This window comes from Microtus oregoni, unplaced genomic scaffold (genome assembly GCF_018167655.1).
Source record: "Microtus oregoni isolate MIOR12 unplaced genomic scaffold, Mior012 000030F_ref0000283, whole genome shotgun sequence".
Classification (NCBI taxonomy): Eukaryota; Metazoa; Chordata; class Mammalia; order Rodentia; family Cricetidae; genus Microtus; species Microtus oregoni.
In genome coordinates this window covers 25,050,596-25,065,348 of record NW_024543089.1, presented here as the reverse complement: position 1 = coordinate 25,065,348, position 14,753 = coordinate 25,050,596, and the positions used below count along the sequence as shown (strand labels likewise).

Sequence of the window (14,753 nt, the reverse complement as noted above, 5' to 3'; positions counted from 1 at the left end):
AAGGCTTTGCTTCTGGAGAAGAAAAAAAAATCAAGAGTAAGTGTGTAAACTTGAGAGGGGAAATAAACAAAGCGGCATACCCATTTTTTTGAAATGTAGGTTTAAGGAATTTCATAAAAAAAATGATTACCCCGATGTTGTAAGCGATAAATATCGTTTAAGCAAAACATTCATGTATTATCATTGGCTTTAGAACCTCTGTCTTCTCCTCTTGATATTTCTAATCAACTTCTTATTTTCTTTTCACTTGAAGACATTCTTTATGGGGAACTAACTTCTTAAAATGTATTTCAAAGAAAAATTCTTGGAAGAAAAATAAAATTGCTGATGCTCATATTTTTCCTGGGGTGGGGGTGGGGCGGATATCTGCTAAGTTCAAACAACTGCCTAGTAGTGGACAGCCCCGAGCAGACCTGCAGAGTTTGATCAAGAGCACACAAGAATCCTGTCCTTTGAATACAAGAGCGATGGCTTCCAAGAGTGATGGATTCACGGTTTGGAGACTGTTGTATTTTATTAAAATCACAGCACTGTTTTTATTTTAAAGTCATTACGACAGGATCACCGAAGATTTTTTTATTTATTACCTTTTATATTTTTGAGGAGTAAATGTTTTATTCCAGCTTTATATATACCTGGAAGAATAATATAACAAAGGCTTCACACCAATCAACTCTTTATTTAAAAAATGTGTGAAAAGCTACTTGCACACTTGCTAGAAGCCCCTTACTGACCCTCAGTGGTGATAAAATCCAGATCTCTTAAAACAACCAAAGAGAGACACCGAATCTGCTCTCAATCTCGCTCAAGCAAGAATTGAAAGAGCAAGGCTTATTGAATACTTTTCTGACAAATGTGTAGGTTAAAAAATAAAGTTGGAGATCGTGACAAAAAAAGAAAAAACTCTCATAGAAGTTAGCATTCTTCCAAGAAATACATATTTCTCTGTACATCTAGTGTTTATGCCAAACAAAACCATTGGAAAATGACTCAAATCAAAGGTAGCCCACATCACAGATCTCTAAGTAAGTTCTGTCTGTAAGAACTTATCGGGTTTTGATGATTTGTGGAAAGTTTTATTAATACTTTCTTGAAGATTTTATGACTTGGAAAATGTAACTTTCAAGAACATTTCTGCTGCTTCCATTCCCATTCAAGTCTCTAAATCAAAAATATTGTAGAAATAAGCTTTGCCTTAAAAATCCTTTGCATATGTAACTGATTATTTGATATTTAAAAGCTGCGTATATTTTATTTCAGAAAAAATTTCAATATTCCCCTAAGAAATTGAACATCCAGAAATATTTATAAGGAAGAAATACTTTTAAATAGTATTAAAAGTAATTTGGCCATTAAAGAATATACAGAAATTTGAATATTCAAATGGGGGTAAAACACATTCAAGATAAAGAATTCTACTAAATATTTACTTAAATCCAAATAATTAATGATCAAGTTAAAACTACCACATTTTATAAAAAACAAGGTACCAACCATTATGACATTCAAGTAACAGAAAACTTTATGTGAAACTTTATCAAGTTAGTAAACACTGGTAAATACCTTTAAATTATGTTTTTATTTAACACTTTGCTTTAAGAGTGAGTGGGTATTAGTTTCAATTTTTAATGGAAACTTTTGATTTCTCCTAATTCATGGAGAAGATATGTTTCTGTATAGTATATCCATGACTTAAGATGGTAATGGTATTTTCTGCAGTTTTCATTTTATACGTCCAGTCAATTCTGACTTAGAAACATAACTTTTTACTTCAAGGGGAAAAGAAAATTGTATGCATCATAGAATTAGTAGAAAAAAAAAGATTTCAAAGCCACGGTAAGGCTTTTTTGTATGTCTAAATCCACTATACTTGCTAGAATACTTAGTATTTTAAAAACATTGCTAATTTTTCACTTCTGACAAGAACTGGTGTCAAAATGAGGTGAGTATGGTCTTAAAGTGAATATTTCCTCACTTGAATTTAATGGTATCAATATTATTCTTTAGGAAGATATTGACTCAAAATGAATTAATTTCATGATCAATTTTGAGAGGTACAAGAACTTTCTTTTTTGGCACAATCATAATATTATCATAGCAATTCAGATTGTCAGTAAAAGCTTAAACAAATTTGCTGATAATCCTGTTAATGACCTAGGTCAAGTGTTAACTGTTGTGGGTTATAAAGCAGTGAAATTAAGGTTTCTCCTACCTCCAGGCAAACACCACAGCTATAACTATTGGGGGTGGGTGGAGGGGCAAGCTATTAGGAGAACTATTAAATTACAGAAATGCATAATGCATTCAATTATTTAGTCTAGCATGAAGAAATGCTATTAAAAGCAAATGTAAGCCTTCTTTGAAAAAAAAAAGAGCCCATAAAGATGACATGATAGCTTAGCTCTTTGTTAATGTTTCAATCACAGGGAGTTTTTATTTGAGTGTGGGAGTTTATAGGCATTGAAGGTAATATCGATTCTGAGTAACGTTTACAAAGAATACATTTATTATTTAAATATTTATTGTGTCAAAGTTTGCCTACTAATCTAAGAAAAGTATGTGGCATACATCTGCAAGTTTTACTTCTAATCTTCAAACACTCACATAATGGTGTCTTATACTTAGCAGAGATTTCATAGACAGTGCTATAGCCACTCAGAACAGGGTATCCCAATGAGAAGGATGTAGGTATGTAGACAGAATTTTACTGAACTTTACTTTAAAAACTCTCATTTTCAGTGTAAAGAGTGCATGGTTAAATGTGAATCCAATTTGTGAGGACTGTTGGATGGAAAATATTGCATATAATATTAAATAAACTGTGCATTCTGCTCAGACTGCTACAAATATTTGTGAATAAAGAGTACTTCATGCAGTTCTAAAGTTGGCTGAACTAATAAAGGTCAATCACTTTTCTCTGTATCAAATTTTAGCTTCTTTCCAAACTTACTGCTCACCATTCTGAGTCCCTGGAAGATGGAAACAGAGTAAGCACACGGAACAAGCATGGGATCTATCCTGATAAAAACCAGTGCAGTTCTAATTTTGCTTTGAAAAGGAAGTGATTTCCCACTCGAAGTCTCTTGTGCCATGTGAGTGGAAAGAACTGATCACAGATAGCAAAGTCTTTACTAACTTCTGTGTAGGTCTTCAGGCCAGGTTTTAAATGGTCCTCCAAATCACACATCTCTATTAACATTCAGAAGACCAGGGAGAGAAAGTGGAAGCTGGAATTACTTTCTTAAAAGCATGTTAGAAAGTCACTTTAATTAACATATGGGTTGGAAAATTCACACCAAACTCAAATTATTTCTTTACTTTAGATGCATGGAATTTCAATAGTTTTATTTAGTGATCTCAATTTTTGTTTAAGCTCTCATAAAGACAAGTTCCTTAACAATCAGCTCAATTGCCTGGTTTTGTTCTACCATTTCCATCATGTTTAATTCCATGATAGGAGAATGTATTCTAGTAGTAAAATTGATGAGCTGTAGTAAAATTTTTGTAGTATTAAAACATAGTTTTCAACATACTATTTTAAGCATAATCTATCCTCTCAGGTATCTTCAGTCTGCAAAATGAACTGGTTCAATTTATCTTAGCTCTACCTATGAACCCAGATTACTTTGTTAGGGGAATTGCATAGACATTGTGGCATAGATTTGGAATTTTCCCTCTCCGTAGGACTCAATTGCTAAGAGCCAAGCATGTGAATAAATATTTAAAGTATCATTGAAGTATTATCTAACTGAAACTATTGATCATAACTTTTGTTTTAAAGTCATAGCAGCCTCATAAAGAAAATGAGACAGTAGCCTTATAATACTGTCTGAAAGACTAATCCTGTGAACAATAGACACATAAAAACTTTCGCAGAAGCAAATTAAATGATATTTTATGAGTATTTTACCAATATATATGTATATTGTTAATTTGTACCCGACTGTTGACATACATTATGCAATCATACATACATAAATGTGGTTTAAAGGCAATTAAGATTTAATTATACTTATTTAATTAAATTAATATGCATTGTTTTTGTGTGTGAATAAGGTTAACGGTATTTTATTTTGCAATTTAAATAAAGCTTAAATTGATATACAAATATAATTTCATCTGGATCCTGTTCATCACTAAGTCAGTCAGATCATCGTGTGGATAGTTTATATGCATTCCATTTTGAAAGATACAACTCATCAAAACAATGTGGCAGTTATATTGTTTTCTAGTAATTATTGGTGATTTCATATATTTGGAAAAATAGTTGAAAACTCTTTAGCATGTTGTGTTACTCATAATCATATGATGGCTCATGCCTATTTTCTTCATGAAGAACGATAAAGCATTCATTACTTTCAAATGAATATTTTAATTTGTGTTACTAAAACAGTTATTTGAGCAAAAGATGATTTTCCCCGTCACCGCGATGAAAATAAAATTTATTTATGTTTTGAAAAATCAGACAAAACTAATAAAATCTGCTAAATTAATAAAGACAGTCAAGGCACTAGGAAAGAAAATTAAACCATCCCATTAACAGTAAAAGTAGGTCATCAAACACTTGAAGCAGTCTTTGTGCAGAATGTGCTTACACTTTTTCACATGGACGTAAAAATAATGCATAAACATTGCTCTACAAGATATTTTTAAGTGAGTCTTGTACACCTAGTGTGCTTCCTGCCCATCAGCTGCTCTCTATTGTTAACTTGTTCAATTCTAAATGTTCAAAATCATTAGGAGGAAAATAAAGTTGTACGTGTTGCTGCAATGCAATCAATTATTCTGAAAAGTTACGTTTTAAGAGTTTGTATTCACAAACCATTAGTACCAGATCGTGAAAAGTCCACAGAAACGGGTGATGCGTCTGCTCCGTCCACACAAAAACAAATATTCTCAATATTAGGTTTACACTTTGAACCACTGAAAAGCCAGGGATGCCCGTTACACGGACAATAATTAATCCAACATCAAGGAAATGCCGTTAGCTGCCCATGAGCGGTATTTCTAATTTGCTATTCAGTTATTTACTGTATCCGCCCAGGAGCTATTCATCAATCAATCACTAAACGCCTTCTGCTATTTGTACAAAAGTCCTTCATTTAGAAGAACCCAGCTTAAACTCACTTATATCCGTGCAAACATCCCTGCTGTTAATGTGGCATGCATATGCTGCCCATGGAACCTGTATCGCTGAGCACAGCATCGCCCGGCGGGATCCACATCACTTCAGTAAGGCGGTTGTAACATAAACATACGCACACACGCGCGCACACACGGATCCAAAGAGCCCCTTTCCCTGCAGTCCATTCATAAATGCCAAATTCTCTAAGTAGGGGCAACCTGTCATTATCTTTAAAACACACGGCGGGGACTAAAGAGATGACTAGCCTTTTCTTTGAAACTTCTCAGAAGACCACATGGTCATAATTAGAAAATAAAATAGTGCCTTGGCTATTTGGCAATTAACAGACTGGGTTGTAAAAGAACGGAGGGTTTTCTTTCTTTCTGCTTCAAATTGGTAAACGTGGTAATCGCTTGAGTGGCTATCAGATTAAAAACAGATTTTTTTTTTTTTAACGGTTTCCACAATCCCAAATCATTTCCCCCAAAGTATATTGGGACCGCTACTGGGCAAAGACCATCTTTCGCTGCCTCTGGCTCTGAAGGCACCTCGGGGGGCAGAGGGGTGCAGGGGCTGCGGGCTCCGCTCCGGGCAGCGCGGGTACCTGGCTTACCTTCGTTGGAAGGCTGTGGGCTCGGTTCCCCGGAGCAGCTGAGGACGCAGCAGATGAGCAAGACGAGGATGGAGAGGTGACAATCCATGTTGCTGGTGCACCGGGCAGTGAGAGGAGCATATCTCCACGAAGCATGCCACTGATGTGAGCGGGAGCGCTCTGATTGCTGGAGAAGTTACCATGCTCCGCTCGCAGTCTGATGTCAAGTTTGACACTGGAGATAAGGAGGAGTCTGGCTGCCTTTCCGCGAACCCCGCTCTGGGACTTCGCTGGGTCCTAGTGCCGTCGTAAAAGGACGCTGAAGAAGAGCAGGGCAGCCGGTGGCTGGCAGGCAGATTCCGTGCACCCAGTTGCGGAGGAAGGCAGTGGGTCGGAAGTCGAGGGTCTTGCCAATGGGTCAGGGAGGCTAGGATTTGTCCTAGGACAGCGATAGAGAGTCGTGGGAGCCATCCCGGTTTCACTGAAAGGCAGCTAGTTGTTTGCTATGCTTATCATTTCTCCGTTTCGGAAAGAGCCCCGATAGAGACACTGTGAGTTGAAAAGAAAGTAACGTTCCAAAAAAAAAAAAAAAACCTAGCAGTATTACTTTAAAAACGGGAGGTATTCGTTTAATGTTTATATAACGGCAAAGACCTTTGCAATTATCCCTTTACTGTGTTCAGTGTGATCACGCTTCTCTTCGTGGTTCCGCAAGACGAAAGTAGACACCCTAGGTCAGAAATTCTGTCCAGGCCACCACATGGCATCAGTCTGTTAAAGGGATTTGGCACAGCGATTTCAGCTCACCAGGGCACAGCTGGAGTCCGAACAGTGGGAAGTAACCTTCTCCCTCCTGGGACAGTAGCAATTCTAGCCAGTAGCATCCGGCCACCAATCACTCCATAGGGTGCTGGGATTGTAATATAAATCAAACTCCAAGTTCTGAACAATGAATGTCCCTGCCTACACTGTTCCGTGAGACTCAGAGCATACCTCACAACTTCCCGGTCAGCCTTCCAGCCACCACTAATATAGTAATATTTGAAGACTGCTCCTTAACATTGAAAATCCACTAGCTGCTAGACAATAATACCCTTACACTTTCCCACGTAGTGTGCAGTTTGGTTATTAACAATCTCAGGCTGAACAATCTAATTGCAATCTATTTCAACCACATACACTTTGCAATTCCAGATGAAAGATATTTCAATTATCTCTGAAATATGTCCCAGAAAGTGATTTCTCACCCACCCTCTTACCACCCATCCATCTCAGCCTATCCTGAAAAGAAACACGACAATTACCTCACACAGATCCACAAAGCAAACCTAGGTTGGCAGCATTAACAACAGTGCTCAATGTTTTAGCTGAGAAGGGAGACTGAGGAAGTTGTAAAAGGCCGCTTTATTAACATATTCATTTCCCAACACTGCACGTTCGGTGACACAGAATAATTTTCACGTGAATTTAGGCTAATGGCTTCTAATACTGTTTGTTGGCTGTTTGGATGGAGAAGGGTTGGGATGAAGAAGCCAGATGGAAGAGACGGGTCCTGCGATTGCACTCTTCCATGAGAGACTTATCTGTCTGCCTAACTCCTTCTCATAATGTGCCACCAGGGGCTGTAGAGCCCACCAGTGTTAAATCTGTCTCTGTTCAAATTAGAGAAACTGATTCAGAAACAGGGGTAAGGGGATCTTGTCACAATTTTTCCAGTTCCCCCACAAGTTACAAATGAATATGATTTTTTCCAGAAATTTGAAAGAAATGACATTAATTTCAGATTGCAGTTTCAAAGAATCTGGAAAGTTCATGGCGATATGCTCGTCCTGCATGAATGTGCATTGGCTTCCCTTTCCCTATGCCATTGCTTCTCTGTCACATCTAACCAACACTGATGACTGGGAAATGGACATTCATGTTTGAACAATGCTACAAGTAGGTTTTAAAAAATAATAGTTAAAACCAACGACTGGGCCAAGCCCATAATGTAAATGATACAGGGCTTCTTACCTGTATACTCCTGAGACCAAAAGACATCTGAAAATGAGTTTCTGGAGCTGAGGATGTAGCATGGTTGGTAGAGTATTTGCATGAGGCCCTGGATTCTAATCCAGAATTGCATAAACAGAGTGTATAATGCACCACTTGGGAGATGAAGGTAGGAAACTCAGAATTTTAAGGGATTTCCATCACACAGTCCACTAGAGGACATCCTGGGCTATATGAAACCTTGCCTCTAAAACTAAAAGAAAGAATGAATAAATGAAAGGAAGGAAAGGGAATAAAGGAAAAGTGCTCAAATCCTCACTACTGTTTTGGACAGATGTGAAAAAGAATCCAGCCAATAAACAGAAGAGCAATGAGTCTGGACACTGTAGGAGTGGAAGTACAGACATGAGGACAGTGGATTCTCGTCGAAAGGGAGAGGTAAAAGTGTAACTGTAAAGATGGGCTCAGAAGGCACTGTCGGTAAGCAGAAGGAGGACAGGCAAAATCAGAATAATGTCGCGCTGAAGGGAAAATACTTTATGTGCTTATGTGTGGCATAGAGCACTTTTTTGGGGGGAAGAGTATTAGCATCAGAGGACAGAAAGGAAGCCAGAGTGGATAGTGACTTTTTTTTTTTTTTTTTGGTTTTTCGAGACAGGGTTTCTCTGTGGCTTTGGAGCCTGTCCTGGAATTCGCTCTGTAGACCAGGCTGCTCTCGAACTCACAGAGATCCGCCTGCCTCTGCCTCCCGAGTGCTGGGATTAACGGCGTGCACCACCATCGCACGGCGGATAGTGACTTTTAAGGAAAATAATCTTCATAGGGCGGATTGAAAACTGCACAGAAATCTCCACACTATAGGTCAATGCCTTTGCAACCTAACCCAGACAAAAGAGAAAGAGCAAAACCAAAAACCTGAGAAATAAATTGATTCTGTCTGCATTTTAGGAAATTATTATAGTCAGAGGATAGGCCAGAGCATTGTCACGTGATGTTGAAGCGCCACCCGAGAATGATCACAGACAGGGGTTTTCTACCCACCAAAGACAGTGAGTGTGAACCAGGGACTGTGAGACCCAGGATTTTCCAACTGAACCACTGCTTGGTGAGAAACAGGAAAATCCCAAGAAATGACGCTTGCATCAGAAGTCATTTATAAAGTAAAACCAAGTGCAGGAGAGCATTAAGATCTATCGGGGAAAAATGAACATCTCCTGGGTGGGGAAGAAGCAACACTGATTTAGAAGGTAAAGGAACGTTCGTTCCTGAAAGAACTAGCAGTTGGGCCATATTTAGGAAAAGGAGTGCCGATAGATAATAAGGAAAATTCCTTTGGAAAAAAAAATGTGGCTGTAGAAAACAAAATTCTTGGAGGAACTGGAACTTCTTTTTTTAGAACATCTATGCTGAGGCGGCATCAGATGTTTGCGAGAGAAGAGAGAGAGGAGATCCTGAAAAACCCTGATCAAAATTTCTGAGAGCCCTTACATTGTGGGGTGAATTGGGATATAAGAGACAATTTACAAAATAGGGAAGTTGAGGCAAAAATAGCAATATCTGTAGCAAAAAGAGGTAATACACTAACACTCCTTGGTGCTGACTGACTTGGCTGACACTGTAGGTCTCCTGTGGATCTCTTCATCCAAACAAGTATACAAAGCAGTTGGTTTGGTTATACTGGCTTTTGGTGAGACTTTGGCACTAAGATATGCTATGTTTCAGGGATAGTGTGAGCATTATACAATATGTAGGATGCTATAGAGTAAGTGATATCATAGTATCTGACATACTAAAAATTTTATTACACTTCATGCAAAAAAAATCACTAACCAGAGTCTAGACTGTATGACACTAAGTAGTAGCAGAATTCAAGTCATACAAGCTTAGCTGGGCGCGCAAAGCTACAGAGAAACCCTGTTTCCAAAAAAACAAAAAACAAACAAAAAAGTCATACAAGCTTAGCTGGGCGGGCAAAGCTACAGAGAAACCCTGTTTCCAAAAAAACAAAAAACAAACAAAAAAGTCATACAAGCTTAACTGGGGAAACTGTCAAAACTTCACAGTAGTTCATTTTAAGAAATGATAAATACTGGTGTCTATGCATCCTCTAAATTCTTACTTGATGGAGTGCAAAAAAATGATTTGAGGATGGAAAATGGCAGAGATTGTTACGTTACATAAATCTTATTGGAATAATCCGAAGGAAAGTCAAGGTAAATCAACTATCAGGAGACAAAGAATTTACCTGGGATGTTTTTATTGTTATTATTATTATTATTACTATTATTATTTATTTTGGATTTTTGAGACATGGTTTCTGTGTGTTGCTTTGGAGCCTGTTTTGGAACTAGCTCTTGTAGACGAGGCTGGCCGTGGATCACAGGGATCCTCCTGCCCCAAGTGCTGGGATGTTCTGTTAGAGATTATGTGCATATAAAGGTATCTAGGTACTTGTGAGTAAGAAAACTGAAGGTAGGGAGCTCAGTTAGCCGAGTATGAAACTGGGGCACATGCCAGTATCTAACATTTTGAGAAAGAAATGGAGGACAAGGGGCTAGATGAAATGAGCTCGTTAGAAGACTGGAATAGTCTGGAGAGTTCTCACAGGCATGCGCTGTCAGTAGCTTTGCATATGCAAATGCCAGTAGGATCCTTATGGATGAGTGAATTCTGGCTGCAATAAATTTTATGATAAACCCTTTCCGCTGTCCTGCACACTGCTACTGTGGCCAGTCACTGTCGTCCTCTGATTAATGACTCTCCTTTTCAGATATACACGGAATAATGCTGAGATTATGGTGACTCCTATTGGCTGATATCTCTTAGCCTAACATGTACAGTTGAGACATCCTATGTTGTGTGTATTTTGACTCAAGGACTAGTACTGCTTTTTACTTATCTTGACACTTGTAACATCTCTTTCGTAGAGAAAGACTTTCCCCTTTCTCCTTTTTAACAATCTTAGACATTTCATTTGCTCTTAGTTTTCACACATGCACACACACACATGCACACATGCACCACATATTTGAACTACAATGTTATATCCAACATATGTACAGTAATCAATATAGGCTACTTAAAATTTCCATCTTTTTATTTGTAATCATTTGTTGCAAACCTTCACATTATTTTCTGACAATTAGTTGTCATGTGCTGGACTTAACCTGTTGTATATTAGAATTCCTTCACCCTCTGTCTTCTGGTTCTCATTATGTGCCTTCTCAGTCTTCCTCATTTTTGCTTTCCCTTCCCAGCCTTCTGACTTTAGACTTATACGTAGTAACCTTTCTGCTTCTACAAAGGGATGGCAACCTGTGGTGCTGTGTTTCTGTGCCTGCCTTATCTCACTTTATGTAATCCCTTCTACTTCTATCCACATTATCAAACATAACAAGATCAAAGCCCTTTTGGACTGAAAAAATATTCTATTGCCTCTATCCAACACACTTTTAGGTTGCACACATCCATTACAGGATATCTCAATTGAGTTCATGTCTTGGCTAATGTGAATGATTTTGTACTAAGCATGAGCATATGCATAACCTGTGCCATAAAGGTTTCTTTCCTTCTAATATATACCCAGTAATGGAATTACTGAGTGGAAATATGAAGACAGTGATGACAGAAGTGTTGCTAAGAGGCCAAAATCTGCAAGTTGAATCTCAATAATGGAGTAAAAGGAAAGAGGACACTAGAAGTGTGGTTATGTGCTTACCTGACCACTGATGCAAAGAACTGACAGAAAACCAGGTAAAATACAGTTGAAGAAATGGCTTCTGTTTAAGACACATTGAGACCCAGGCAAAAGTTTGGAGGGAAGCAAGAACATAAACTGCATTTTAGATGAATGGAGAATTGTGAGTAGCTTAATTTACAGAAATAGATTTAGTTTTTCCCAAAAGATCACATGCAACAAGGGGAAATGATGCCTCTGAATTCTGATAAAACAAAATTATTCAAAATACAAAAGGAGGTTGAATTTATTATGGTAAACTGGAATATATGTTGTAAAAAAAAATGATAAGGAGAGTGAGTCAGAGGGGTTAGCAGAGATGCAAACTCCAGGAAGGGAAGCAACCAACCAAAAGTAACGGGATGCTTCCTCCAAACTGAACAGAAAATCACCTTTATGGTTAATGGTCTGGACAGAAGACCAGGAATCTCTTCCTAGACTAGGTTTTCAGATGCAAAACACCTCCCAGACTATGTTTTCTTAAAGAAGGATAAGACATCAGGGACTCCATTATGCTATGGGGACTCCATTATGCTCATGAGGTGAAAAGCAAATGCAGAGAAAGAATCTCAAAGAATGTGCTATTTTGCAAGTAAAATAAAGAAAATGATACTTGCCGCAACCTTTACAAAAAATCTTCAGGAGGAAGACTTGATGGAAGAATGTTTTCAGAGAGATGATTTTTTTTCCCAAAAAAATGCTTAGTTTAGTTTAGAATTTAGAAAGTCTGCATTTGTAGTACAAATCAATTCCCTCTATATTAACCTCGGTACTCACTGAATTACTTTACTTTGAATTTAAACATGAAAGTTTATGTAATCAGTGTAAAAATTAATCTGTCTGGATTAATTGAAAAAGAATAAAAGTAACTACAAGTTAGAACTTCTTCACCGAATTGTTAAGCTCTCCAAAAAGAAGCGGGAAAAATATATCATAGATATGATTTATTTGATAGAATTCACATTCATTCTTACATTCAGTTTTTAAATTGCCTCTGAAATATATTTTTGCTTTTTGAAACAGACTTTATGACCATGATTACTGCTTGGGCTTCAGTTTCTCTTATCAAAATAGCACCAAAATAATCCAGGAGCTTGTTTTAAAAATCTGAGAAAATATCCAAAACTCAAAGAAAATTCTGAGCTAGCACTTTGAGGCTGACGTGTGAGACAGTGAGGAAGGGTGATGGTTGATGTGGAATTTAGAGTTCCATAAAGTCCTCATGTAAGCCCACTGGTGAAAAGTAATCCATGCACACTTAGAGATTTATCCAGATAGACTCATTTATCATTCAAGTACCCAATGCATGTATGGGATTGGATGCTATCCATCACAATTCTCTGGAGTAGATCTAGAGACCTGGTTAAAAGACAGTATTGGCTTTACCAGATGTGGAGCAGGGCCTACAATACTGTTTCTGCCCACAAGTTCGTCCTGGTGTCTGTATGAACACCTTGGCAAAGTTCTAGAATACTTTTTGTTATATTTACATTCAAGTAAGTCTGGCATGATCAAAATGGGGGAAATGTTAGAATATGGTTCCATAAATTAAAATGTATCTCCTCTGGAGATCAACCTATTGCTACAGTAGAACACATAACGCTAAATCCTCTCATTTTGAAGATATGTAACTGACACCATGCCTTTCTTACTGTGAACTGGTATTACTATTGCCAAAACCACCATTATACACTCTTTCCCACTTACCTATCTGCATTATTATAATACTTCTGAATTTTAATGTATGAATTGCCTTTTGAGTATCATATGTCCTTAAATGAGAAAATAAATACCTGCCACTTCTGTTAAAGAAAAACACTACCTAACAAAAAAATATAAAATCTACTTTATTTATTTTAGATGTGATGAATATGTGATATATTAAGAGGCCCAATTTCAACTATACAAGAGATTTTCAGAGTTAATAAATATAAGAACACCATTAATTAAAACAAATTCATGGCCAAAGACAATGATTTTCTTCCTTTCATTTCTTTCTCTCTCTCTCTCTCTCTCTCTCTCTCTCTCTCTCTCTCTCTCTCTCTGTCTGTGTGTGTGTGTGTGTGTGTGTGTGATTGGACTTCTCTTTATAGTCCTGGCCATCCAGCAACTCACTGTAGACAAGGCTGACCTCCTTAAACTCAGAGATCTGCCTACCTCTGTCTCTGGAGTGCTGGTATTAAAGGCGTGTGCCACCACCATCCAGCTAATAGTATGTTTTTTTCTTTTTAAATTTTAAAAACAAAACAAAACTGTACTTCTTGTCAGTGTATTCAGTGTATAAACTGGTATTTTCATTTTCTCAGTGTATTGTATTATGATTCAGTAAAGAAATAATAGCAACAAAGACTTCACGTTGAAGGTAATTAGTTTCAGGATGCTGTAACAGGTGATGCATTAATAGCTCAGGTAAAAATGGAGGTGCATTCAATGAATTTCCTCACATTAAAAGATGAGAAACAGACTCACAAGATGTTCTGTGTTGATGCAATGAAGTCAAACTACATGTGAAGATCACATTCCTTCAGTTTTGTGTTCTAAGCATCTGGTGAGCCTGAACAGAAAATAGCATTACTCAATACAGAATAATTAACCGATTATGTGCTTGTCCACCCAGAGCCTTTAATTCAGCTGGGAACCAGAAAAGCAGTCCATAGTGAGCTATAGCGCTCTCATTTCAACAATGTGAAACATTTGTGATTTTTCACGGATGCTCTGGTTTCCGCAAGTGCCCATGCTACCTCACCTGCTTTTCTAATTTGTCTCCGAGACTATGCTCTGGGTCGATGATCCCTATTATGTCATGTCAATACAGTGGCTAAATGATGATAAATAATTGAATATGTGGCAAGTAATCCACATCTGATTGCCAATCATCTTAGTCAAGTACTATTTCCCCAATTGAAGGGAGAGTGGCTGCCATTTCAAATTCTGTATTTCTATATCTGTAAACATCCGCAAATATACCCGTAAAATAAAAATATGCATTCGCAGAGATAATTGACATTCAAAGAAAACTGAATATGGAAAACAAATTGTTGTAAAAATAATTACAATTATGCATTTTAGAAAAATATTATTATACCTTTCACAATTTAGTGATAGTAATGAAAGAATGTAAAATGTGCATTTTATATTTTAATATTTCAAATGCATGGAATTTGATATTTGCATTATTTGTGTAGTTTATATAATCCAGATAGTCTGTCATTTTTAATCATATGCTTGAGTGGATTCCCAAGAAAATGAGTATTAAATTGTTTCGACATTTAAAACCATCACCCTAGTGAACAAAAGCTGCAATACCT

General features: G+C 37.3%; 1 protein-coding gene across 1 annotated transcript in view; it reads right to left on the bottom strand.

The window, feature by feature from the left end:
• Window positions 1-5,934, bottom strand: part of LOC121465322 (ephrin type-A receptor 3-like) — an 86,310-nt gene extending 80,376 nt beyond the window's left edge. The window contains exon 1 of the mRNA XM_041678540.1: window positions 5,739-5,934. Coding sequence (XP_041534474.1) covers window positions 5,739-5,826 — 88 coding nt within the window. The 5' untranslated portion in view covers window positions 5,827-5,934. The remainder of the gene's footprint in view (window positions 1-5,738) is intronic.
• Between the last annotated feature and the right edge of the window lie 8,819 nt (window positions 5,935-14,753).